Source organism: Parasteatoda tepidariorum, chromosome 5 (genome assembly GCF_043381705.1).
Source record: "Parasteatoda tepidariorum isolate YZ-2023 chromosome 5, CAS_Ptep_4.0, whole genome shotgun sequence".
Lineage (NCBI taxonomy): Eukaryota > Metazoa > Arthropoda > Arachnida > Araneae > Theridiidae > Parasteatoda > Parasteatoda tepidariorum.
This window is the reverse complement of record NC_092208.1, coordinates 76,432,596-76,460,074: the sequence shown is the minus strand read 5'-3', so window position 1 is coordinate 76,460,074 and position 27,479 is coordinate 76,432,596. Positions and strand designations below refer to the sequence as shown.

The window sequence follows — 27,479 nt, the reverse complement described above, 5'->3', positions numbered from 1 at the left end:
TCTATTAAAAAAACATCAAGTAATTTAAATCATGTCAACTTGGTCATGGAAGGAGTTTCTTTTCAAGCAATCCCAATTAAAAAAATAAATAAAAATTGTGTTTTTTTGGTTAAACTCAGACATTAGTAAAGCAAGTATGCTTGTAAAAATTTCCATTTTTGGGGGGAATTTTAAAATTTTGTAAAAAAAAAATAGAAATTAGCACCTCAGAGAGTAGGAGAAGGATATCAATGCCAGTGTCAAGACATGATGAATCATCATTACGAGAGAATCTTTCCTCCATGTGTCCAAAAACACTGTAGCATACAGGGAGTGAAGGTAAAAACCACACTGAGCCATGTAGATAAAATATATATTAAAAGGTGGTGAATCATCTAAATTCCAACCTAAAAATGATATATCATGTCAGTTTCAAGAATATCTGAAAAAAACACAAATCAGTTAGTTTACAGAAATAAATTTGGATTTTAATAAAAAGTTTGTTCCCACTGGCTTAAAATAAATTTCTATCACTAAAATGCTAACCAATTATTTTTTTATTTATTTATTTACACAAAAATTATAATAATATTGCAATTAAATATGATTTCTTCAAATAATTGGCACAAAAAGACAAGTGATTTTTTAAGAAAAGGAAAAGCAGATGCGGCAAATTAATGTAAAATATTAATTCCTCCTTAGAGAAGGGTCGTAACAAATACAGAACAATTATTTCATGAAAAACAAATTCAGTGGCAAACATTTTAACAAATTAAAAATTAAAAAGATAAAAGCAAGAGATTGCATTCAATACAAGCGTACAATTTTAATCGAGATAAAATTTAGCCAAGGGATTGTTTGAGAGTTTGGGAAAATATCAGCCTGTCATACAAAGGAAAAAAAATCAGGTTACAGAAAAATATGAACATGAAATTGGATGAGATATTTTAAAAACCTAAAATGGGAAAAAAAGCGCATTTTTTATACCACGGTGAAACCTTGGTAAAGAGTGTAATGTTCCATCAATTGACATTATCAATCGCATAGTTTCGTTTACAATTGGATAATACTAGTTTACACCTGTTTGGGTATATGCACGATCTATCACCAGTTCAGAGGTCATTGAATGCAGCATCATATTGTGCCTTTTTACCTTATAGTTAAGTTTAGAATTTGTATTTATTTTTAAAATAGACAATCATATTATAGTACAAAGTTCCACTTACGGACAGACATCCGTTTACCGGAAACATTTTTAGAATTAAAAAAAAAAATCCATTTTCAAAAACAAAATTTGAACGTTTGCAATTTGCTAAAAAAAGATATTAATAAAAAAATTTCTTTTCTTCTCCTTGCTTTTCCCATACCTAAAAATTTATTCTGCTTCAATCTAAAAGTTACTGAAAGCAGTGGGAAGAAAAACTTGGATGAGAAGAACTAACTATGAATATTAATAATGTTATAAATTTGTAAATATGTGTATAATTTTGTGATTATTCTTTTGTTATGCGGCTTAACATCTCAAATGAACTCTAAAAAAATAATTTAATTAGAAAATTTATAAGAAAATCTCAGAATTCTAACGTAATTTTGGAAGAAAATAACACCTAATGTATTTCTAATAGGGGACTCTGTTTGGCGACACTTTTGCATACGTGATGATTTGACAACACTTAGTGATCATTTCTGTGACAAAATGAATATTCTGGAAACTGAGTTTCAAAGTGATAGGAACAATATTTATGGAGTTATGCGAGAATCATCTAGAATTATTGTTTTGCTGTATTACGCTTTGAGCAGTAATCGAGTGCTAGAAATAGCTGATGGAAGTTTCTGCTAATAAATTTTTGAAGAACTGTTTCATACATCTTCAATCAAAACAAACTCTTCTTGGTACAATAGCATTTTAAAAGAGTGCAAGAAGACAAGTTTTGTTTTCCTTTAATGCTTTTATTAACAAAATCTAATCAATTCTGTTCCTTGTTTTTATTTTTTTACTTAATTGAACTGATTTATTTTTGAAATATGAGGTTATTTTTAAATGTTACTTTCATCAGATTATTGGCCCAGATAACTCTTCACATCAAATGGGATCATTATCTGCTCACTTTTATCTATTTTTCTTTTTAGTCGATAAGGTAACCTTGTTGTATTACTTTAATTATTGAGATGCCAGCCGACACCACTTTCCGTCATCACTAACAAATCCATGACGATAGTCCTTCGTTGCGGAACAGTGAAGCTGCCTCCCGATCCAGTATATGAGGACTTTACTAATTGATGTTTGCTGCTATTCTTCTGTAAACAATTAGCTAACATGTAATTTTGTACATTTATGTGGATAAATATAGTTTTAAGTCGTCACGATTCTTCCTTGAGGATATCTCGTCAAAGATGAACACAATATAATGTTAATCATTAACTGTTTATTTTTTTATTGAATAACAACTGTTATGTTTACCTTATAGACCTATTATCCAGAAAAAAAAATTCTTTGGACTTGCTGAAGTCCCGAACAGTTCCATTTTTGTCGAATAGAGTTGGAATCGACTACATGTAAATCGAATGCAAGTTTAAATACTTCCATGCTTTTTTATTTGGCTGATATGTGTGATAACTGTGATAGTCTTGTATCCTTCGCCATGTTCAGTTTTAAGTTTCCTTTGAATGATCGTCATTTATTTATGTGATTTAATCATAAGAACCCTTCCGTGTTGATACTTGAGCCTACTTGACATTATGAATCAAAATTAATTATAAAAGAATGTGCAATTAACTCCATTTCGGATAAAACAGAGCTTTAAGGTAGCAAAATTAATTATATTATCTTTAAAATAATTAAAAAGAAAAAGTGTTCACAGCACTTAATGCAAAACTTATATAAAAACGTTATTTTTCAAAAGGATCCTCTCGAATCAAGTTATTGAAATTTTTAGGACATGGTGGTAAATATGCCTCTTGTATCTGCTGTCTTAACATTAGGACCTTAGCCCAAAGAAGTTATAAACTAGAACTGGATTTATAAGAAAGTGACATCCAAGCACACACTGACCCTTCTATTATTATAATTAACACTAAATATAAAGTAGTAACTATAGTAGAAAATACACCCTTACTCAAATTTCAATAATCTATTTCATCATAAATTTAGTGTTAACATCATTAATTAGTGGACAGTTTTAAAAATTATTAAAATCTTGAAACTTAAATATAACGAATTTCAATTAAACAATTAAAAAACTTATACTTCTCTTTAAAAAAAAAAATAGCAAAAATCTTTCTTACTAAACAAAAAACATCAGCATTTTTAGTAGGGAGTTACTTTTTGATTCAAGCAGCTTCAATTCCTATCCATCCCAACTTTTATTAATATATGTTGAGTAGACAACAGAGAAATTTCATTTTTTGTTGACAAGAATATTAAAACAGACTTAAATATTTATAGAGTGCACTTATAACAGATGTGACTAAATTATGAGGCATAAATTTAAAAAAAAAATTAAAAATACTGAGGTAGAATGATGATGATGCAAGTTTAGCAACATATCTAAAGATATTGATGCATCACACAAGTATATACCAGTAAAGCGGATTTGTCATGGAAAACTAAACCATTTCCCTAAAATTGAAATCTGTAAAAATAACAAAAAATTACAACTCGGTTTTACTTTAATTTTCATATTATTTGAAAGAAAATATTTTGCTTCATGATTTGGATGCTTCTTTATTTTATTTATTTTTTCTACTTAAATAAAGAAATTTATTTTAAATCTTATGACAGCACGAAATCTAAATAATATTAAATTTTAATTTATGAAGAGAATTGTCTAAATAAAAAACTAAACGAGAAAGTAAATATGTATATATATATGAAAATATATATACATAGGCACAGAACTGAAAAATTAAAAGAAGTTTTAAACAAGGGCAATTCCATGGGGTCAGACATAAAAAACTGAAATTTCTCAGAACAATTACATTTAAATTAAATTCAATATTATTAAATTTGGTAAAATCAAGTAGTTAACACATAATATTCTATCAAGAGACTATTTTATAAAATTAAAGATCAAATTAAATGGATTAGACAGTTGGTGTCCAACATAAATCACACAAACGTAAAAAAATATTAATATTTCTTTCTGTTTCTTGTAAATTCTTTGAATAAGTTTGTAATTTAATTTTAAGCTTAATTAAATTTCGAACTTAAAATTTTAATAAAGCATTTTTGACTGTTCCGTAATATAAAATAAATGCGAAATTATTTTATCTTGGTAGCAGTAAAATTTTTGGTGTCGAACGCAATTACCATAAAATTAAGCGTAATGGATAGTTAATTCGTAGCAACAGATGGCGCTACCTCTATCCGCAAAAACAATAAAAATAGTCTTCGTTCTGATTCTTACCAAGCGAGATGATGCAAGATGAGCTAACCTACCCTGGTTCCCTTTTACCCTAACCAGTTTGGGTAAAACTTTCAGTTACTTTCTATTTTAGTCGATGTTATGTTGAATATTTCACTTCTTGGTTTCGCTTTTCATTTTCTAATAAAAGGCTTCTTTAAAATTAAACTGCTTTTTTCTTCTTGTCGAATAGATTGGACTAATGCGTTTTATTACATTTTCCAACTTGTAGAATATTTTACTTTTTGGAATATTTCGCTTCTTGGTTCTTTTTTTTAATTATTATTATAGCACAGCAGATAATAAATGCGATTAAAATTTTGATGAAAATAAACAAAAAGGTACAAAAAAATGAAGTTAAATTACTAAACAGAGGTTAGTTTTAAAATTTGACAAACAATTAATTACTTATTTAAGTAGAAAATAAACTAATTTATGTTAAGTGAGAAATTGTTAAGAAAATTTTATGCTTTATAAAAAGAACTGACAAAAAAATATTTTTAGTAAACTCATGTTATAAACATGACAATTAAAATTTATAAAGCAAAGATATTTAATTTCAGAATTTCACTTGATTTAAAAAGATTTTATGTTCTATTATTTTAAGTTTTTTATCTAAGGTTGTGGCTATTTCTTGATGTATGTAGATTTCTTTTCAATATAATATACGGCCTGATACGTGAAGTATATAGTTTTGATGTACTATAAATCAAAAACAATGCTAAATATTATATATTACCTGCAACCAGGGTTGACACAATATTTACCATGGTTTTTACAGTCTTGGGAAAAACCTGTTTTCCTCATGGTTTTTAGTTTATATATATGTGGAGGTAGGCGTTAGGTATAAGATGAATCATAAGCATGACTACGGCTTTTTGTAACAAACAAATTTAATTAAAAAATAACAAGAGATATAGAAACAACCGCTCCGTCTGAGCGTTTGGACAGAAGTGTGTAATAAGAGAGGAGGCGCTGTGGGAGCTGAGGTTGGAATCCCACATTGGCCATCAGACAAGAGGCACCTGCCCTCAGGTGGGCGTACATAAAATAAAAAAAATTAACTCACATAATAGATAAATATTATTTCACATTCTAAAATACTTATACATCATCTGAAAAAGATTTTAAAAGACATTTATAATCAAAATACTAAAGAAATAATTTTCAAAATAAAAAAATAAATCTCTGGGGAAAAAATAAAAATGTTCTAAAGAATTCTGAAGAAAATGTCATTTTAAGTAATAACATCAGACCAATGTTTGATGTATTCTGCACATGTACTGGTCTTAGAAGGACCATAAAAAAAGGCACATTTTTCGACATCAAAAGTACCATTGGGTTTAATTTTTGTTATCGTATAAAGTCCCATGTATTTCAGTTTCAGTCCTGGTCCAAATTGTGTGAGTTTTATTGCCACTAGATCGTTAATTTTGAAGGATGCGAATGGTTTTTGCCGAAGATTGTAAGTTCGTTTGTTTTTATCTTGGACTTACTGTATTTGTAGTTTGGCTTGTTTCCGTAACTCATCACGGCTGTCAACGAAGACGGCTTGAATTTCCTCATTCAATGGTACAATTTAAATTTTCTATTTGTCCATTTGCTCTCGGTAAACCAGTAGTTACAGGAAAGTGTTCAATTTGTTCAGCACTTCACAATACTCAAGGAACTGTTTGAAATTAAATGCAGAACCACAATCAGAAATAATTCGTCATGGATTGCCAAAAACATATTTTTGATACTCCAATTTTGAAATAACTTCAGTAGCATCTGTAGATTTTGTTGGATATAACCAGCAAAACTTTGGGAAAGCGTCTATAAATGCAAATATGCTTTTATAATTCTTGTTTGTGGTAGGCAATGGTCCTAAATGATCAATATAAGTGTGCAGAGGAATGGATTCTTTTTCGATCGGATGTAATAATCCTTCTTGTTTTCCACTCTTTCGATTTATTAAAATGCAAGTGTGGAGGAATACTTTTTATGAGAAATAAGTAGACTCGCTTCTTATTATAAAATATAATATATTAACAGCTTTGAATAATAACAATAACGTACATATTAAAAACAGGAGAATTATCAAGCAGCAGAAGCAGAAAGAAAACATTAGTATTCTTTTATTTGTGTTCCTCGTTGCTATGGGATACGAGACTGGCAGCGTTAAGTTGTAGTAGGCAGGTCACCACAGTACTCCCCCTCCAGTGGTAACGATTCCTTTCTTACAAATATTTCGGATTGAAGCGCACTCGGCGTCCAGAGTGTGTTGTTGTCGTAGCATTTCCTAAGTCGGGCGTCGTGGTTTCAGATGATGTTGATGACGCATGTATAACAGTCGCTTCAGGTTTCCAGAGGAATGCTGGTTTAAAGCGGTCGATATTAACATTAACTTCTTTTTTGTTTACTAAAATTTTGAATGTTTTTTCGTTTCGAGCTAGTACTTGAAGTGGTCCTGAAAATTTTGGTGCAAGAGAAGGCTTTGGAGCATCACATCTGAGAAAAACATGAGATGAGTTTCTAAGTTCTTTGTGTACGAAGACAGTTAGTTTGCAATGAGCGCTGGTAGGAACTGGTCGTAATTTTGACATGCAGTTTCTAAGTTGATGCACGAATGTAAAAGGGTCATTGCAGTTAGGTGGATTGACTGAATGTACGAAATCTCTCGGCAAACGGAGAGCAGTACCATATACTAGTTCGGCAGAAGAGGCATTCAGATCCTCTTTCATTGCTGATCAAAGACCTAGAAGCACGGTAGGTAACACCTCAGTCCACTGTATTGCAGTGTGGCATCGTATTGATTGTTTCAAAGAGCGATGAAATCTTTCGACAATTCCATTGGAACTTGGAAGGTAAGGACTGGTTCTTACTTTGTAAGTTCCCAAATACTTAGCTAGCGACGTGAACAGTTGGGATTCGAACTGACGTCCTTGGTTAGTAGAAATCTGTTCCGGAACTCCAAATCGTAAAATGCATTTGCCACAGTACTAGCTGGAATATCCACTAAAGGAATGGCTGCGGGCCAGCTAGTAAACCGAAAAATGCTAGTAAGAAGATATGAATATCCATTAGAAGGCAGCAATGGTCCAACCAAGTCGAGATGCACGTGATTGAACTGAGATGATGGCAAATTAAAAGTTTTAAGTGGGCTGGTGGTGTGTCTGACAATTTTAGATTTTTGGCACTCCAAGCATGAATGTCTGAACACTCCAAGCATGAACGTTTTGGCACTCCAAGCATCTTTTTGCATACTAGGCCACACAAAACGTTGTTGTATAAGTTTCCTTGAAGCCATGATGCCAGGATGTGAAAGACGATGTAATTGACTAAAAATGACACGCTGAAACCCAGGGGAAACATACGGTCGAATTCTTGAATCCTGAACATCACAATAAAGTGATTTTCCAGGTGTTAGCCGCATAGGCTGCAAGTTGAAATTGTTGATAGTTTTGTTTTTCAAGAGGGTTTGTAGTTCTGTGTCCTGATATTGTTCATCTGCAAGAGCAGCAAAGTCAATTGGCGAAGGAATGGCTAATTCTTCGATACGAGACAAGGTGTCTGCTACGATATTTTGTGAACCCTCCACATAATGGATATCTGTTGAAAATTGGCTTATGAAGTCTAGGTGTCTCATTTGACGAGGGGAGGCTTTATCCAAACGAGGCTGAAAAGCATAGGTTAATGCTCTGTGATCAGTGGAGATCATAAAAACGTGTCCTTCCGGCATATGTCGAAAATGCTTTACAGCTTCATAAATTCCTAATAATTCGCGATCGTAAGTGCTGTATCTGGTTAGGGCTGGTGAGTTTTTTTAAAAAAATATGAAAGTGGTCACCATGCTTTTTGATCTTTCTGTTGTAAAACTGCTCCTATACCTGTTGTCGATGAGTCAACGTTGAGTGATAATGGTTTAGACGCTGAAGGATAGTGCAAATTTGTTGCCGAAATTAAATCATTTTTACATTTTTGGAATGCATCGCGTGATTCTGTGGTCCAGGTTATAACACGTTTGTCATCTTTCTTGCTTCCAACCAAAAAAGAATTTAAAGGTGCTGGTATGGTCGCGGCATGAGGTAAGAAACGTCGGTAAAAATTGAGCATGGCAAGAAATCTTCTTAAGTCCTTTACTGTAGTCGGGCATATCGCGGATAGCTGTGACTCTATCTGAAAGGGGTCGAACGCCATCAGTGGAAATTTCATGGCCAAGAAAGGATACTTTTTGTTGGCCAAAAACGCATTTGGAAGATTTGAGACTGACTCCGTAACTTTGAAACCGTTCAAAAATAGTTCTTAAATGGGATAAGTGTTCTTGTTCTGAAGAGGAAGCGATTAAGACGTCATCAAAATAAGGTACACAAAAGTCCAGGCCGATTAACGCCTGATTCATGAAGCGTTGGAACGTTTGAGCGGCTTTGCATAAGCCGAAAGCTATGACTGGAAACTCAAATAGTCCGAAAGGCGTTATAACCGCAGTTTTGGAACATCAGCTGGATTAACGGGTACTTGGTGGTATGCCCGCTCAAGATCAACAATTGTAAAAATAGTTTTTCCCTCTAAGACTTGCATACAGTCTTGAATGTGTGGGACTGGGTAACGATCAGGAATTGTAGCTGCACTTAACCGGCGATAATCCCCTCACGGGCGTCAGTTACCGTTTCGTTTCTGAACTAGATGGAGCGGACTGGCCCATGAACTTTTCGATGGGCGGCAAATTCCCTGTTCCATCATGTATTGAAATTCATCTTTGGCGGCTTTAGGCTTGTCTGGAGGTAAACGTCTTGGTTTAGAACCAATTGGAGGTCTGGTAGTTTCAATATAATGTAGTACATCGTGCTTGGGTTGTGAATTACCCATAACTGGGCGCGTGAATGTAGGAAATTCTCTGATAAGTTGATGCCATGGAGAAGTATCGGAAATCAGTTTAATGTTTAAATCTTGACTATTGCGAATTTTTCCCGGGTAAGATAACTTCGTTAAAGAATCTACTAAACGCCGATTTTTAAGATCAACAAGCAAAGAAAATTTTTGCAAGAAGTCAGCGCCAATAATAGGACTTGAAACGGAGGCGATAATGAATGGCCACTGGAATTTGTGGCGCAATCCTAAGTCAACAGATATCAGGTGTTCACCAAAAGTTTGTATAGGAGTTCCATTTGCTGCGTAAAGTTGTAATTTGGTTTGGCGCTTTTGCTCATGAAAATGTGGTGGAATGACAGAAACATCAGCCGCGGTGTCTACAAGAAATTTTAAACCCGAATTCTTATCGATGACAAAAAGGCGTGCAATATTCCGGCCGCTGTCGTTCACGATTTTTAGCGATGGCCCATCTCGTTTCCCTGGTTGTTATATATACAAGGTTGGCGGCATTTGTTTGCCTTTTCACCAAAATTGTGATGGTAAAAACAAATACTCGGAGGAGGGCTTTCATAACGTTTCCTTGATGGGCTACGACGTGCATATCGACCACGTGATGGAGAGCGATGGCGCCGAAAAGTTTCAGCTTGAATGGCTACTAATTGAAAGACCTGTTTGGACAATTCATTAATTTGAGCCTGTAACGCCACAATACCTTGATCAAAAGTCTGAACTGCATGTATTTGCGTTGGCATGACCAGCTCGTGCATTTTATCAGCGATTTCGGACAGTTTTGTAAGAGGCTTACTACTGGCAGCTAAAATGGCTTGCATGTTTGATGGGAGTCTATTCATCCATAATGTTTTAAGAATATTGTCCGTTAGGTTACCGGCGGATAAGTCTGACATTTTAGACAACAATTGAGAAGGCCTCATATCACCCAGCTGTAATTCTTGCAATAGTTGCTTGATTTTAACTGTTTCAGATTCTGCATAAACAGAAATTAATTTTTCTTCTAAAGATGTGCATTTTTCCATCGCCGATGGACTTAAGATAATTTCACAAACTGATTGAAGTACTTCTGATTCTAAAGCGGCGATCGCTGTATAAAATTGAGTTTCGTCAGCAGTAATGTGACTCAATTTAAACTGCGCATCCAGTTGAATGAACCATAGCGATGGGTCTTGGCGACAAAATGGCGGAGGCTTAACTGCAACTCGCGCCAATTGTGAAGAAGCATTGTTGTCAACCATTTTAGATCAGTCAAATATACTCAATAACACAGAAAAATAATCAATATACGTATATAGCGACACAGCTTCTTGGTACTTTAAATCAGAGAAATTGGCGATTCAAATTCTACACACCATACATAGATCCGATAAAATTCTGACAGAAATATGTTGACTTACCAGAATGTGACAAAACACTTTAAATCAAAGGTAAAATGTCTTACTTGAATTTCATCGCACTTGACAACTTATTGTTGCTCAGGCTTTTGCATATAAACTCCATATTCGTACAACATTGCAGGTTGTGATTCGTAATAAATCAGAGGTCACCAGTTTGTGGAGGAATACTTTTTGTGAGAAATAAGTAGACTCGCTTCTTATTATAAAATATAATATATTAACAGCTTTGAATAATAACAATAACGTACATATTAAAAACAAGAGAATTATCAAGCAACTGAAAGAAAACATTAGTTTTCTTTTTTTTGTGTTCCTCGTTGCTATGGGATACGAGACTGGCAGCGTTGAGTTGTAGTTGGCAGGTCACCACACAAGGAACACAGTTTTTAATAAAATGGTCTATTTTTTCTTTCACTTCAGGGATATGGAATTGATGTTTCAATGATTCTTCAGTACGCTTAGAGGCATAATGTCCGCAATCATGAGCATTTCGTATAATATCATTTTGCATACTTTCAGGAACGACAAGAAGTTCTACACCATCTACAAATTGATATAGTATGCCAGATTTAAGAAAAAAGTCATCATAGGGTTTAGTTTTCAGAAGCTCATTAATCGTTTTGATTTCATTATCTTCTTCCTGAGCTTTTCTAATTTTGGTAATGAGACTATCCTATACTATCATAATGGGCTATCTACTTAGCGCGTCAACATGATACATTTTAGAGCCGGAACGGCATTCAATGATATAATCGAAATTATGTAGCAATAAAGCCCAGCGCGCTATGCGAGTACACAAATCTTTTTTATTTAACGTCATTGCAAACACATTACAATCAGTCACAATTTTAAAATGTTTCCCTAGCAAGTAAACTCTAAATTTTTTTTAAAGCCTGTACAATAGCTAAGACTTGGAACTCATAACTGCTGTATTTCGGTTCGGCATCAGCGTTTTCTTACTCATAAAATATACCGGGTGAAACACATTATCTTCTAACAATTTTTGCATTAAAATACATCCATAACCATGACTACTACCGTCGCAATGTATTTCAGTATCCGCGTTTTGATTGTAAATACTAAGAACAGATGGAGAAGAAAAATTATGTTTTAAACTACTAAATGCTTGTATTTAATTCTCGGTAATTTTAAATTCACAATTTTTCTTTAAAATTTCAGGTAAAGGGTGTGCAATAATGGAGAAATTTAATATGAATTTTGTCAGACTATGAATTTCAATGAACAAGGTTCGAGTAAGAGATCACAAGTTCGAAAAACCTCTGAAAGCATTTAAAAATAATTTAATGACAGAATTTGCATAGTATTAATTTTGAGTGTGTAAGTACCCTCATTATGCAACTGTTATTTTGTATATATATAACAAATCAAGATTGGATTTTGAGTTTGTTTCTTTTGATTTTCATGACTGTAAAGTTCAGTTATAATTTTTCTTGCTTCATAAAATTTCTTGTTAGTTCAAAGAGGACTTTTTCATTATGCTTGCTAAGCATTTTCCACAACGCACTGAACTCTGCCAGCAAATTTTCGAAAATAGCTAGCTAGACCAAGAAATGATTGTAAATCCTTTCTATTTTTGGGTTCGGGAAAATTAAGTACAGCTTTAATTTTTTTGATGACAGGTACATTTTACCATTTTTAATTACATGTCCGAGAAATTCTATTTTTCTAGCTAAAAATGTGCATTTTGAAAAATTTATCTCCAACCCATAAGCAGAAGCAAGTGAAAATACCGATGCAAGCCTCTGAAGACCTTCCTATTCATCTTTCGATGGTATAGTCATATCATCCATAAAAATAATAATATGACCTTTAATAATCAAATCCTTAAAAATAGTGTTAATATAAAGCTGAAAAGCTGCGGGTGATTTGCAAAGGCCAAATGGTGCATGTTAAAATTGAAATTGACCACTATGAGTGACGAAAGACGTATATTTACGACTTTTCGGCTCAATCTCCAGATGAAAAAAATGCATTACGTAAATCAATTTTACTAAACGTAGTTGTTCCTTGAAGATTTTCTAATATATCGTCAATAAGTGGTAAAGGGTAATTATCTTTAACTACATTTTTATTTAACGTTCTACAATCAATACAAACTCTTGGGGTTCCGTCTTTCTTTCTTACCACTACAACCTGACTAGAATATTCGGAAAAACATGATTCAACTATACCGTCAGTCAACCATTTTGTCACTTGGTCATCAACAATTTTACGTTCTGTAAAAGGTAATCGACATGGTCTATGAGTTATTGGCAGTTCATTTTTTAAATTTATAGACATTTGAATATCGCAAGTTATAGTTTTGATACGTTTATAATTTGACACCAAATTTTGAAGAGTTCTTTTTTGTGTTTAGATCCAATTTCTAATTTGAAATCATTTTTAATGGAAATATTTGAAATAGAAAATTGCTCAACGGGTTCCGTTCTACTATCTTCGTTAAACTTATACCAGCAGTATTAATTTTTATTTCTGCCTGTGTTAAAATATCCATGCCAATTATAGCATATTATGACATAATATCTCTAACTATACAAAAATTTGTTTGAATTGTTTTAAATTCTTGATCATCTATTACAAATTCATGAGTACAACTACCTATTGGTTTAATAGGTCTGTTACCAAACGCTGCTAGTGCACCATAAAGAGAAGTTAAAGGAGGTGAGCCTATTTTATGATAAGTTTGTTCCCGCAAAATTGTTTTCATAGTTCCAGTATCAATAAGAGCATTAAATGTAGTATGATTTACATTATCAGTTTTATGTTAGGTTGGCGTTAGGTATAAGATGAATCATAAGCATGACTACACTTTTTGTAACAAACAAATTTAATTAGAAAATAACAAGAGATATAGAAAACAACCACTCTGCGCTTACAGTGTTATCAGTTTGGTTAATAGATTTATTATTACACTTAGAAGCAATATGTCCAACTTTCTTACATAAATTACATTTCAAACCTCGTTGTTTATTAGTACAAAAACGTAAATTATGTCCAGTCACACCACAATTATAACAAGTTTTCTGTTTATGAAACTTAATATCATTTTGAAAATCATATCCTCGTAAATTGTCACGTACTAAATTACTACGCTCACGTTTGGGAAATTCAGGGGGAGAGCAAGGATTTGTACGGAAAAATATTTTTTGCTTCTATCATTAACTATTTCTTCATAAATACACAATTTATCCTTAAATTCAGGAATAGATTTCGCGCCATACAAAATGGATTTATTAGCGAGGGAATCGGGAATACAGTCAATAGTATAATCAGAAAAAGAAAAATTGTTTATTGGGTTTGAGTTCCCGTACAGCAAAAAAATATTCCATAAAAGAATTTTTTTTTTGCAATTACTTAATTGACGATGAATTTCGGCAGTATTTAATTGGTTGTTAAATTCATTTAATAAAGCATTTTCAAACAATAACCACGATTTTAAATTACGTTGGGTAAAAATAAAAGTTTTTGCTTGATCGTCAAGTAAAGTTTTACAAAATATTATTTTCTGTATATCACTTAAATGTGGAATAAAATTAAACACGTCCTCAACATCGTTAAAAAACAAATGTATCCCATATGAATCACCAGCATTGAAATGTTTCATTGAAGTTAATATTTCTCTTAAAAGAAAGTAATGCAAAGAATCAAATTCTTCATTCTTTGTTTTGTTACTGCCGGATAAGAATTTGGGTGCAGCTTCAAGGTCATGTACTCCAGTTTCACTTTCGAATTCAGCTTCTTCACTCAATTGTGTATTAAAAGATTTAATGCTTTTAAGATCATAAGCGATTGATAAATGCTATCAATTAATTCAAGCTTTTTTCCTTCAACGTCCAAATTTAACACACATATTAATTAGTTTTCTGAAAAATCAGCTATTAACTTTTTTCTTTCTTCAATGTTTACGTCAGGGGGAAAAGAAGAAAAGGATCGCAAATTCTTTCGTGAGTTACAATCAAACGCATTGTTAAATATTATTCTATTCAGCAATTTCACAGTTTTTATATTGCCTGTTCTTAGGAAATTTGCAATTGACTCAATCTCGTTAAGAGATGTCATTGTATAATAATTAATACAGTTCAAGATAGACAGTTCAAATCGAAAGCTGTACTTACCAATCTGGTAAGTTTGGTAAACACCGTCTGTGCTCAATCTGTTTTGTTACTTAATAAAACACCGTCTGTGTTAATTATCTTTCACAAAACAAAGTTCACGGTCAGAGTTCCCATGTGGAGGTTGGCGTTAGGCATAAGATGAATCATAAGCATGACTATGCTTTTTGTAACAAACAAATTTAATTAAAAAATAATGAGAGATATAGAAAACAACCACTCTGTCTGAGCATTTGGACAGAAGAGTGTAATAAGAGGGGTGGAGCTGCTACAGCTGAGGTTGGAATCCCACATATATATATATATACACACACAGTAGGGAACCGATTATCCGGAACGATCGGGACCATCGCTATTCCAGATAACTGATTTATCCGGTTTTCTGAATCGCTACAAAAAGCCGTTTTTTTAGTGTTAAACCCAACTAAAAAAAAAAAATTTGGGGAAATGATCTTAAAAAGAAGAAAAAACGAAATAATACACTAATGATTATTTCCAAAATGATGGTAAGGTGAACATCTTGCAAAAAAAAAAAAAAAGATCCAAAAATCTTATGAGGAAAAAGAACATTTTTTAAAAAAAATTGTGGGAAAATGTATCGAATTCCGTTCTGGTTTTTTGGTTTTCTGATAACGGGTTCTGTACTGTATATAAATATATATGTATAAATATATATATACATAAAAATATATATACATAAATATATATTATNGAATTAACCTTTAGCCTACAGCACCTGCTCCCATAGCAGAATCACAGCAACATTGTCGTGAAAGGTAACAAAGTTCTTGCAAGAAGAATTTTCTTTTCGGAAGTAAAAAATTTTTAGTTTTCTTTTCTGTAGAAATTTTTAAAAATTTTTTCTCCATAATTATATGCAAAAGATGCCTTTTTTGCACATCAGAGTGGAAAGAAATGCTCATGATTTTTCTATTCTTATTTGGGAATAATGAAAAAGAAAGAAAAATGAACTTCTTTTCTGCTGAGGTTCCCAAACTATTTTTTTTTCTTCAGGATTATTATATATAACATATATTATATAAAAAAAAACTTTACTTCATTTTTCAAAAGATTCCTTTCATGCGCATTGGAACGAATAGAAATGCTCGCGATTTTTAGCTTCTTATTTAAGAACAAATAATTTTTATAACGACTGGGTTTAGAATGGTTTTGCACAGATATCCTTGCTAATCCATGCGGTATTTCAATTGTTCTTTCGACAGTTATAGCTACGAATTTTTTCATTTAAAAAAAAATCATAATGTTTTTTATACTACAATTTAATTATACGTGAAACTCAAATTAGTTATTTACTTCTAATGTGACGATTTCATCAATGTTTCGACTTTCTGTTGTTAGTGCTACTGAATTCCACAAAGTTTTTAAAATTACTATATTATTAATTAATTACTATATATTAATGAAAGAACCAACATATCAATAAAAGGACATGCTTTATTCCTCTTGCCATTGGCCCCCTCTCACACACCCCTCTAAAATGCTCTACCCTGTATAAACTAAACTCAGCGGCGCGACAGCCCATAGAGGGCCAAGGCCTACTGTGCCCATCTCAGTTTTCTTGACCTTGGGCTCTGGGGTGCAGGAGCAGATGTTCCGGTTAGGTGGTCAGCCGAACATGAAACCCCCAGTGTTTAGTTCTCAAGCATGCTTGGTACTCTACCCTGTATACAGGGTGAAATTCTAGGTGATTAAAAAAAGATTTTTTGTTTTAAAAAATTGTTCTTACCAACTATAGAGATGCTGAAAAATTAGGGACTTTTAAAAGCCTTGTACTTATACCAAAATTAAGTATTTTTAGGGCCAAAATAAAAATTTAGCAGTTTGAAAGGACTTTTAAGGACTGTGGGAACCCTGCTATTATTTCACGAAAATGTGATGAAACATTTTACTTTCTCTAAATGGTGGAGTATGGAAACCCACTCATGTGGGAATGAATACAAAAGAATCTGCCCATTTTATGGTTCAGTTAGCTGACTGTCCAGCAAGCTCGGCACCTATTGAATGCATATTTTCAGTGTGTGGGGGGGGAGGGTAATGCCTGCCGCCTCCACGTGGTACACCCTAGATACCCCTCACTGGGTAACTAGATGACAGGCAAACATCATGATGAATGTCAGTAAAGCTTGAGGTCTTGCATTCTCTTCCGAGTACTGGTGAGGTGCCCAAAGGCACAGGCCCTTTCTCTGTAGGAGTAGGTTCAGCGAAGGGTCTCATGGCAACCTAATATCTTTTCTACATGGTATGTTTTTTTTTCGGAACAGGTCATTGTATATTTTATAACATGGGAGCGAAAATCTGTCCTCGTGATTTAGGGTAAGATATTTTGTACATACATTTCTTTGTCTTGTGGAAGCCCTTTCATATTAAGAACCAGTTACTATAACTAACATGTTAGAAAATTAGTTTATTATTTGTTTTCATCCTTGTCCTGAATGCTTCTACACAGAAATTTTCACTCTCTACTTCAGAATGAAATAACTGAAATTCAGCAAGTTCAAAAACTATTTCTAATAAAAAAGAATTGTAAACATACATTTTCTTTTTATATTCAAGAAATAAATTATAAGCATGAAACAAAGAAAAAAAATTTATTTTCAATTCAACGTTTATACCTTGCAAACAATCAGGTTCTTAATGGGCCACTGATAGCCTGAGTGGTGTCATTGGAAGAGAACAGACGCAACAAAAATTGCATAGAAAGGTACTCTTACCGTCCCACACAGTGCTGGGCTTTTGGAAGAACTTGTAATCACCACTCAGAATCACTACGTAAGAGGTATAACACCAGGCACTGAGGTAATAAAAGAACTTCCAGGCACTTTCTGGCATCTTCCCTTGGTTGGTCGGTGTCAAACCATAATGCTGAGCTAAAGGCTACACCAAATACAAAAACCATTAGTAAATTAACATTTCAATAGAATAAGTTGAGAAATATTAAAGAGATGTCTACATATGCAATATAACTAGCTATAAACTTCAAAAAACGACAGCTTTTTGGGTTGTATACAATGTAGATATTTCAATAAGCTAAGAATGTTATTATTGACCAATTATATAATGAATGGTGAAAATTCATTGGCGAACTCTCAGGTTTAGTACAGGATGAGGAAATTAGATTACCAAACATCTTAAAATGGTTGATATAAATATTAGACAAAATCTTCTAAATTATTAAAATTTTCACAATAAGGAATGATTTCCAGAAATAAAGGTCAATAGGGGAAGAGCAGTATTGAAGCAGAAGAAAATTTATGATTCCAACAGAGTGAATCAATTGAAGATTGTTTAATATTCTGACATAATTTTCAAACTGAAGTTCAAGGGTACGTTTAGTTTATCAAATGTACCCAAGACCACATTGACAACAAATATTATCAGCAATAGGGTCTTTAAGATTGGTGAAATTTAATTTGTTTAAAGTGGAGAAAGAAAGGGACTTTAACAAGAGGTCTGTCCAGGCCAAATTTACTACTGCTTAACGCAGAGGTCGCCAAAGTGGGCTATATAGACCCCCAGGGGTCTATTTAACAAAAGAGGGGTCGATCTGAGCCAGGGAGTCGATCCGAATCGGAAGTGTCGATTGGGGGTCGAAGAAAAAGCAGTTCTTAATACCCAAATCACACATACCTAATTAAGTATGTAAAATTCGTGATTTTTTTTATAATTGACTTCAGTTTTATAATTGATATCAGTTTCTTTATAGAACATAAATTAATTAACATGTACTTATTCAGATGAAACAAGTATTTACGTGCCAGAGCGCAGTGGCACGAACTCTGCACTTCTGGTTTATAAGTCATATACGTATGTGCGATTGTCCAAATGTCACGTGTGACGAGCATTGACGTCACAAACGCAAATGTCAAACGCAGTTTCAGCTATCTTTGCAAACTGTGAACAGTGTTGAATACTTGCAGTGTCGTTATTAAAACTTTTATAGTTTTGAATAATTAGTTATTGTTTTGATAAAACCATTCGTTTAGTTTAGATATCAATTTTAATTATCAATACATGTAAAATAGAAGGTAAGCATTAATATTATGGATTAGTACAGCCCGCGACAAAACTGCAAGATGAGCTTGCTGAATTATTATCGGATCATGAAGCAAAGACGCTTTTTAAAAATTTAACAATAAGCAAATTTTGCACACGCATCTCATTGATTAAGAAGCAATAAATCTGTAGTTGCTTTACTTATCATTTCTACTAATTTATAATTACTTATTATTCAATAAATATTAAGGTATTTAAATTTCAACATTAATATATTTTTCATAAAACTATTGTTACACAATGTACTATTACTTTAATAAATTTTTAAGCTCATAAAATAGAGTTATTTTAATTGACCGAAAATTACTTTTATGGGGGTCGATGGAGATTTCGAAAAATTATGTAGGGGTCGATGATCAAAAAAGTTTGGCGACCCATGGTTTAACGGTACCTTCACAAATTCAACTTTAGGATAATTCACAAAATACTTTTTCCTAAAGTTTTACTTTTGTATCCCTTACGAAACGATTAATCCATATTTTTCTGTTGATTTTTTAATATAATTTTTAATTTTCACAAATTATAACTAAATTTTTACTAAATAGGTAGCTCTCAGAAAAACCTAGACAGACCCTTGTCAACACAGGTCAAAAGACTAGTTATGAAATTTTGCATTGAAATTTGTGAATAGCATCTTATTGCTTTCGCAGATTTGAATTCATGACTTTTTCTATTTAATTACATACAGTAATATTCTTTTCTTTTTTTTTAATTGTATTTTGTTTATTTTGAGTAACACTTGTTGTATACTATACCGTTATCCACCACAACTGGTCTTTTGACCTGGAGAACAATGTATTGCTTGATGAGGTTATAGAATCAGAAATTATGATGAGCAGAGCGGGAAAAAATAAACAGACCACCTTGATTAACTTTTGATCTAATGATCCAATCTTCATGATCTAGGACTTAATTTTAATGGCTCGAGACGGCGACTTCAAATAAGCTAATTAATTAAAGCAAACAATATTTTAAGTTCTGAAATAAGACAGAAAAATTTACTTTCCCTGAATAAACATATATTTTTTTTGACGGAGTCGCATTTCTGACCTCCAAAATATAAGAGGCAGCCGCAATCTGGAAAATAGGGTCCCGATAGTTCGGCCAGGAGAGCAGTCCAAAGTTTAAACCCCTTTGTTAATTTTACTTTTTGCGTATTCTGCCATATCTAGAAATTTGAAAAGCAAATTGAAAACTTTTTACACGCAATTATAAAATTCATTTATCCAAAGATAATTCTATGCAAAAAATAATTTTTAATAAATGTTTATTATTTTATTTCATATAAGTTCAAAATATTTAGAATTGTAAGGTATAAAATTTTTTACATCATTTTAAGGAATATAATTTTATATGGCAAACATTTAATAATGTAATTTTATTTTCAACATTTGAGCCAAATTGGTCAAATAGTTCTGGAGAAATCGAATTTTAAGTACCTGAGTTTTCTGAAATTCAATTTCACAGGAACTATTTGAGAAATTTTGCTCAAATTTCGTCTTTTGACATATAAAATTACATTCCTTAAAATTATGCAAAAAATGGCATACCTTACAATTCAAAAATTTTTTGACCATTCTTAAATAAAACAATAAAAAATAACAACTATTTATTAAAAGTTATTTTTTTGCATTGAATTATCTTCGGATAAAGGAATTTCATGATTGTGTGTAAACATTTTTCAATTCACTTTAGTTAACAAAGTTTTAGTTCACAAAGTTAACATGAAGGGGTCCAATTTTCAGAAGGCTCTTCTGACCAAACTATTGGAACCATATTTCCCAGATTGCGCCCCCCTCCCCCCATATGTTGGGTGTCAGAAATCCGAATTCTCAGAAAAAAAGGCAAGTTTATTCAGAGAAAACATGCTTACTTGTAATTTCGTAATTTAAAATATCATCTGCACTTATTAATAAGCATATTTGAGGTCACCGACTACAGGAATTAAGTTCTCGAGAATGAAGATGCGATCATCATATCAAAAGTTATTCAGGGTGGTCCGTTTTTATTTGCACTTTGTATAGGTACAAAGACTCGGTACTCTATAAGACTCGGTAACATAGAAAACTGTGATTTTAAACATTAAGTTAAATTTTAAGAACTAAGAAATTTCTTTCTGTTCCTTTTCTGCTTAGTAGTTAGTAGCTAACTTTTCTTTTTATCAACGTTTTTATTATGAAACAGCACTTAAAGGGAATTTCGAATTAACATTATTCTTTTGTCGTTACTTTTTTAAAAAAATATGACCATGTGAAAAAGTTAAAAATTAACGATGATTTTCATTTTGGTTTCTATCTAAATTTTTCTTTTTTAAAAAACTTTTGTTTTTATTATGACACTGCAATTAAGAGGACTTCTTTTAGACTTTACTCTTCACTTTTTTTAAAAATACAGTAATTGGGAAACTGAAAAGCTCACTGCTTTAAGATTTTCTTTTAAAAAATTTATTATTTTATTTTTTCTGTTTTGCTTTTGTAAAACTTTTCTATGGGTGCTTTTTTAATAGTGCAGCTTTTTTAAAAACGCTTCTGATAGACTGCTTTCTTTTAACATTTTATGGATACTTTTTCCAGAAAATACTATATTCAGCATCAAAGTTTCATTTTAATATCTAATGAGACCTTCTTTTTTATTCTCTTTATTTTTTTTTACAACTTTAGTTTTTTTTTTTTTTTTTTTAAATAGTTGAACAGATTTTTCATTTATCTTAAACATTTCTAACGGATAACTGTTAGTTTTTCTTCCCTTTACCCCATTCCAATAATATATCCAAGTTTCGATTATTTTTACATTTAAAAAGAATAATATATATGAATGATTTTTTTCTTTTTTTCAAACGTTACTATGCAACCCCCGAATATTTGGTATTCGGGCGACTCATTTGGCCGAATATTCGGTATTCAGCCAAATTACTGTTCTTTACATCCCTACATAATAATATCGTAAGAAATATATTAGAATTTAAAAAACCATGCGCAAATCAATGGCAATACCGAAAAATAGATTGTAAAATTGGGAAATCATCACATCAAAAATTTAATTATCAAATGCACGACTCCAATTTGTTGTATATGAAAAATATCAGACATTAAAAATAAAAAAACATGAGAAAATTTGCGGCAATATCTGTCAAAAATTTATATAAACTGAAGGTGGATTTTTATGAACGATTTGTTGCAAATTGAGCATGCCATGAAGTGATTACTTAAATCAGTACTAATTCATGAAGTGAAAAATCCTCTCAGGGGTCTGTCTAGGTTTTTCTGAAAGGTACCTATTTTGTGAAAATTTAGACATAATTTGTGAAAAATTAAAAATTATATTAAAAAATCAAAACAAAAACATGGTAAAAATATAGATTTATCATTTCTTAAGGGATACAAAAATAAAATTTTAAGAAAAAGTATTTTGTGAAACTACAGTTTTTCCTAAAGTTGAATTTGTGAAACTACCGTTTTACCTAAAATTGAATTTGTGAAGGTATCGCTAAACGGTAGTAAATTCGGCCTGGACAGAACCCTGATTCTACATCAATATATAGAGCAGATGTTAAATTATGCTAAATATTCTATATCAATATATAGAGTATTTAACATAATTTTTTGAACTAACATTTATAATTATATTATCTACTAAAGAAGAATATCACTTTTATAGCGATCAATTCAAGAAAAAACATTACTTATTACAGGAATCGCGACATTAAAAATGCGAAAATCCAAATTGCGATTTTGAATTTTTAAATCGCGTGAATACAAATCACAATGCATAATTTTTTTAGATTGCTGGAATACGAATAGCAATGCGTAGTTCTCAAATCATGTATTAATTTAAAAATTGAGATCTGATATGACAAATGAGTGAATATGAATCGTAACATTGGATTTGTAAATCACTTGAAAAGGAATCGCAAAGGATTTTTGAATTGTATAAATACGAATCACAATGCATAACTTATAAATTAATTAAATATGAAAATTGATGATAGATATTAAAAATGCAAGAATAAGAAGAATTGTGATTGATATTCAGGGGTCTTTCCAGGTCAAATTTAATACCGTTTAGCAGTACCTTCACAAATTCAACTTTTTAAAAAAAACGGTAGTTTCTAAAATTTTTACAAAATAGGTACCTTTCAGAAAAGCTTACAGACCCCTGATATTAAATACGCATTAATATTAGCAGTTTCCCTGTTCAGTTCCAAATATTGAAAATAGCGAAAATTCGCCAAACCAAAAGAATTAAATTGGTGGAAGAATCACATGTATGTATATGTCATGTTAATGGGATTTAACAAAAGTTTCAACATTTTGTTGATTATAAGTTTTTGAATCGCAGAAGTCGGCGATCCAATGATTGGAGATACGCTAAATTCTGCGATATTTGCAGAAAACTCACACTCACTGCTTCTAGCTTTTAACTTAAATGAACAATGAACAAAAAAAAAAACTGGAATTTCGGGGTACGTTCAGAATGCCCTGCTTAACGCTGATTTAAATCAACAATCTCAGCATTAAAGAAAATAATAAATATTTATATTACTAACATAATGCACTTGATACTGATCATTGAATCAATTACACACATTCACATACCCGTTAAAACAGAAAAATCTAGGATATAGATCGAATGGAAGCAAGATGATATGTGCTGCCTTAAATTGTATATTAGAAGGAAATTTTAAATTGGCAGATGAAAAGCATTTTTATGTGAACTAACAGAAGTGTTAGGCACAATTAAAAAATATTCCTTCTTAGCAATGGCCCTCAAATTGTGAAAAACCAGTTACTAAAAAATAAATAATTCAAACGGAAAAGACTACATAACTTACACAAAAAAAATTTGGTCTGTACTTATTTAAAGTAGGCCATAAAAAATATTGGAGACAGTGTTATAAAATTAATTGTTGTAATACATAGGGGAGAGGGGGGCACCTTTCAACAGTTTTTGCTTAAGAATTATTTTCGAAGTTTTATTGCTTTCAAAATCTAAGTTCTAATTTTTATTTACTAAATTGATATTTGAGGTAACCTCCCAATTTTTTCTAAAGGTCTAAAACAAAGACAAAAAACACTATTTTACATAATTAGTGAACCATGTATTTTGTTAAAATCTACCCCTGATGGGGAGGGGGCAGTTTTCAACGGGTGGTGGGGCACATTTCAACAATTGAAGAGAACGTAAAAAGATCATACATTTTGGAAAATTAACTTTATTCATAAAATAATAATAATGAATGAACATATTGGATTGATTTAGGTTTTTTCCACATTATTTTGTCTTTAATAAAATCAAAGTTTACGGAGAATGTCATGAAAAATACAGCTCGAGCTGTTACGCATCTTAAACTTGGTTGAGGCAGTTTCATTTTAATGTCATTTCTTTCTATACTACTAATATCCTCTTTTTCTGGAAAACAAAGCATTGATTATCATGCTTCCTCGCTCTCTAGAAATTACCTGCCCCACCAGAGGAGCTCCTAGCTTGGCAACATTCGGAGCTGGAACAACTGTTAAAACTCCAGTTTCATCCAAGTTATAAATTTGATCCACTGTAAAATGAATGGCCAGAAGTAAGAGCTCTCTCATAACTGTTGAAAAATTCTGGAACATTTTCTTTATTAAAAGCTATAGCTCTTGCAAAGCTGGTGTTTTCCGGTTTTCTTAAAGAAAGCTGTGGGTGACGCTTCATAAAACCTTTAACCCAGTCAATTCGAGACGTTTTATTTTTGTCCCAGCTACTTGGAATTTTGGAGTTGAAACACTTTGCGTTATCATAGCATAGCTGCCAACATAGAGAGAAAAAAATCCAGTAGATTTTACGAAATAATATAAATTTCACGATAATTGTTGCATAATGTACTAAATATTTTAGAAGTAGGAAATTCTAGAGATTTTCTTAGTCATCAAAATAGAAAAACTGCAATATTCTATAGTTATGATTGGCATTAAACATACTTGAAATGTTATGTATTACGTTTACTCATAATTTTGAACATTAATAGGCATTTAATTCACCAAACATAGTTCAAAGATTTTTTAAAAGTAATTTAAAAAGATTACTGTGAGTAAAAATAAACTGAACATTTTAGAACAAAAAAAGTTTTGGACTGATTTCTATAAATGAAGTTCACTTCATTATGTATTAGTAATACTTTTTAATTATTCAAGCAATAATCTGCACAAAAAATTAATTTCAAAAGGGATTTTTTAAGGAAACTTACACAATTTTTGGAATTTTCTAAATTGTACAAAAACCAGGAGAATTTTAAATAAACCAGTAGACCAGGAGAAACTGGCAAAATCCAGTAGTCTACTGGAAAATCCAGTAGAGTTGGCAGCTATGTCATAGGAAAGTTTTCGGACTTGTCTGTAAGTTAGACTATAATTGTGAATTGAACATGTAATTATGTATTCACAAAGCAGGGTTTCTTGCTAGACATCAAAAACTTGTTGGCTTGTGTTGGCAAAAACTTGTTGGCCTCCCATCTGTCTTCTTTTCATTTACCAATGGGAGCATAAGTTCTAGTAAGGGGGATCTTTTTTTTGGGGGGTTAGGAGAAAAGCCTCTTTACTTTCTTTGAATAGTTGAGGGGTTAAATAGCCTTGGGGTCTTCTATTGTGGTTGAAAATAGTTTTTATTTCATTTGCTTTCTTTATAATGAGTTAGGATGGAAGGCTTTCTTTCGAATTTCCTTGTGTTTTTTATTATTGTTTATTTTATTTATTTTTTTAATTTCGTTAAAAAATAATCGCTTACTAAAACATTTCGGATTTTAGGATATATATATATACATTCTCTCAGTGAAGTAACCCCTCTATAATGAAACCGGGATATAGTGAACAGTCATTCATTTAAAATAAAACGTATGACATTCTAATCTAGATAATACGTTTAAAAGTATATAATTATAACTTTTATTTAAAAATGGAGTAATGCACTTTTAAAGCAGTGCTTAAAATAAGTTATTTCACTAAAATGAATAATGTGTGTGGTCCAAAGCTAGACACATGGCAGAGCAAATCGGTTGCACAGAAATTCAAATTTGAAAAGCGCAATGATTTTTCTTCAAAAATGACGCAAATAAAAAAGATAAACGTCTCAACAACTTGTAAAATAAGACAACTACTTCACTATACTGAGAATATTTTGAATGTTATTTAACATTTTGACTAAAAATTTCGTTATAAGAAATAATTATTAGTAAGGAAACTATTGTAGAGAGAATCTGTATACTTATCTACTTAATGATTTATGCAACAAATTATGTGCCATTGCAGTCCCTATTTCCCACAATACTTGAGGAATATGCGAAAAAAACATTTGTTCATTTTTTGATATACTGAACCACCATATACAGTGAACTTATCATTGGGTCTGCTGACGATTTATTATAGTGACATATAATAACTTATACTTGACATAATAACTTATCAAAACATTTTAGGATAAAGGTAGTTAATCAGTGATAATTTGTGATATATATATTATATATATAAAATTAAGCAACTACAAAAAAATTTGGTAGTTACCCCCATAGACAGAGCTAACAATAATTATGCAATCTTCTGTAAAAAATTCTATGTCTAACTTTTAAATTTGTAATTTAAATAATAATATTGTCATTAAAAAATTTTTAGCTTTATATAAGAGGTTAAAAATTAAAATTAGCAATATACACTTTCCTTACTTAATTATCAGTCCTAAATTTCATAAAATTACTATAAATTTCAGAACAGTCACATGTGGGTCGAATACTTGCCTAATTAAACTAGACACCTTTTTCTCTAACTACTTAAATAAAATTATTAACAATATTATTAAAGGTTTTTCTTGGATTATCACTAATAATCAACCGATTTCAGAATTTATTAAACACAATAAAATTAATTCTATTACCACTTTTGATTTTTGACCCGCGAAACCTTAGGTTTTGCATCCAAGAAAATATTTATTCAAATACAAAAATAATCGTGCATGTTGCTCTTTTTTGGTTCATTTTTTTGTATTTTGTGAATATAATGTAGCATGTGTGTATCAGAAATTTTCTCGAAGAAATTCTCAGATTTAACTTCTTGAAACCATTAATTTTGGACGAAAATATTTACACACATATTTCTAAATTTTAAATTTAAGATGTAAATATCTATTCTCTGGTGGTTGCAGCAGACAAACCTCAATTTTGTCATTGTTCATTTTGTGTGCTACTATGTAAGTTTTAATACCAACCTTATTAAAGTTTTATATCTTAACAATTAGATATCTGTTGCATATTGTTAAATACATGGATGCACATTAAAGTTATTGTAGCCCGAATTTTTTAATATGCAATTAAATATTTCTAAAAATCTACTACTTATTTTAGTTTGTAATTCAATACTTTTGTTTTGTACAACTTGGTAAAAATCTGTGAGTAATATTCAATGCTCCTTCAAACATAAAAGAGTCCTACATAAAATTTTGATAAAGTTTCGGCCCGCCATTTGATTTGTGTTTTTAATTGTGGCCCCCGATATCACTGGCGTCGGAACCATAGGTGCCCGGACCCCCCCCCCCAATAATTGGGAAGCCAGAGTCCATTATTTTGAGAAAATATTTCTGTTTTGTTTCCATAACTTTTAATTTTTTTT

At 31.6% G+C, this 27,479-nt stretch overlaps 1 protein-coding gene across 3 annotated transcripts in view; it reads right to left on the bottom strand.

Moving 5' to 3' along the window:
- The window catches only part of LOC107455157 (ceramide synthase 1), a gene marked incomplete at its 5' end in the record, with an annotated part of 94,994 nt that overhangs the window by 53,738 nt on the left and 13,777 nt on the right, over positions 1 to 27,479 (bottom strand). For all 3 annotated transcript variants that reach the window (XR_011636738.1, XM_016072627.3, XM_016072626.3), the window contains 2 exon segments: positions 206 to 386; positions 17,508 to 17,670. Coding sequence is in view for 2 of the 3 variants with exons in the window: in XM_016072627.3 (XP_015928113.2) it covers positions 206 to 386; positions 17,508 to 17,670 (344 nt within the window).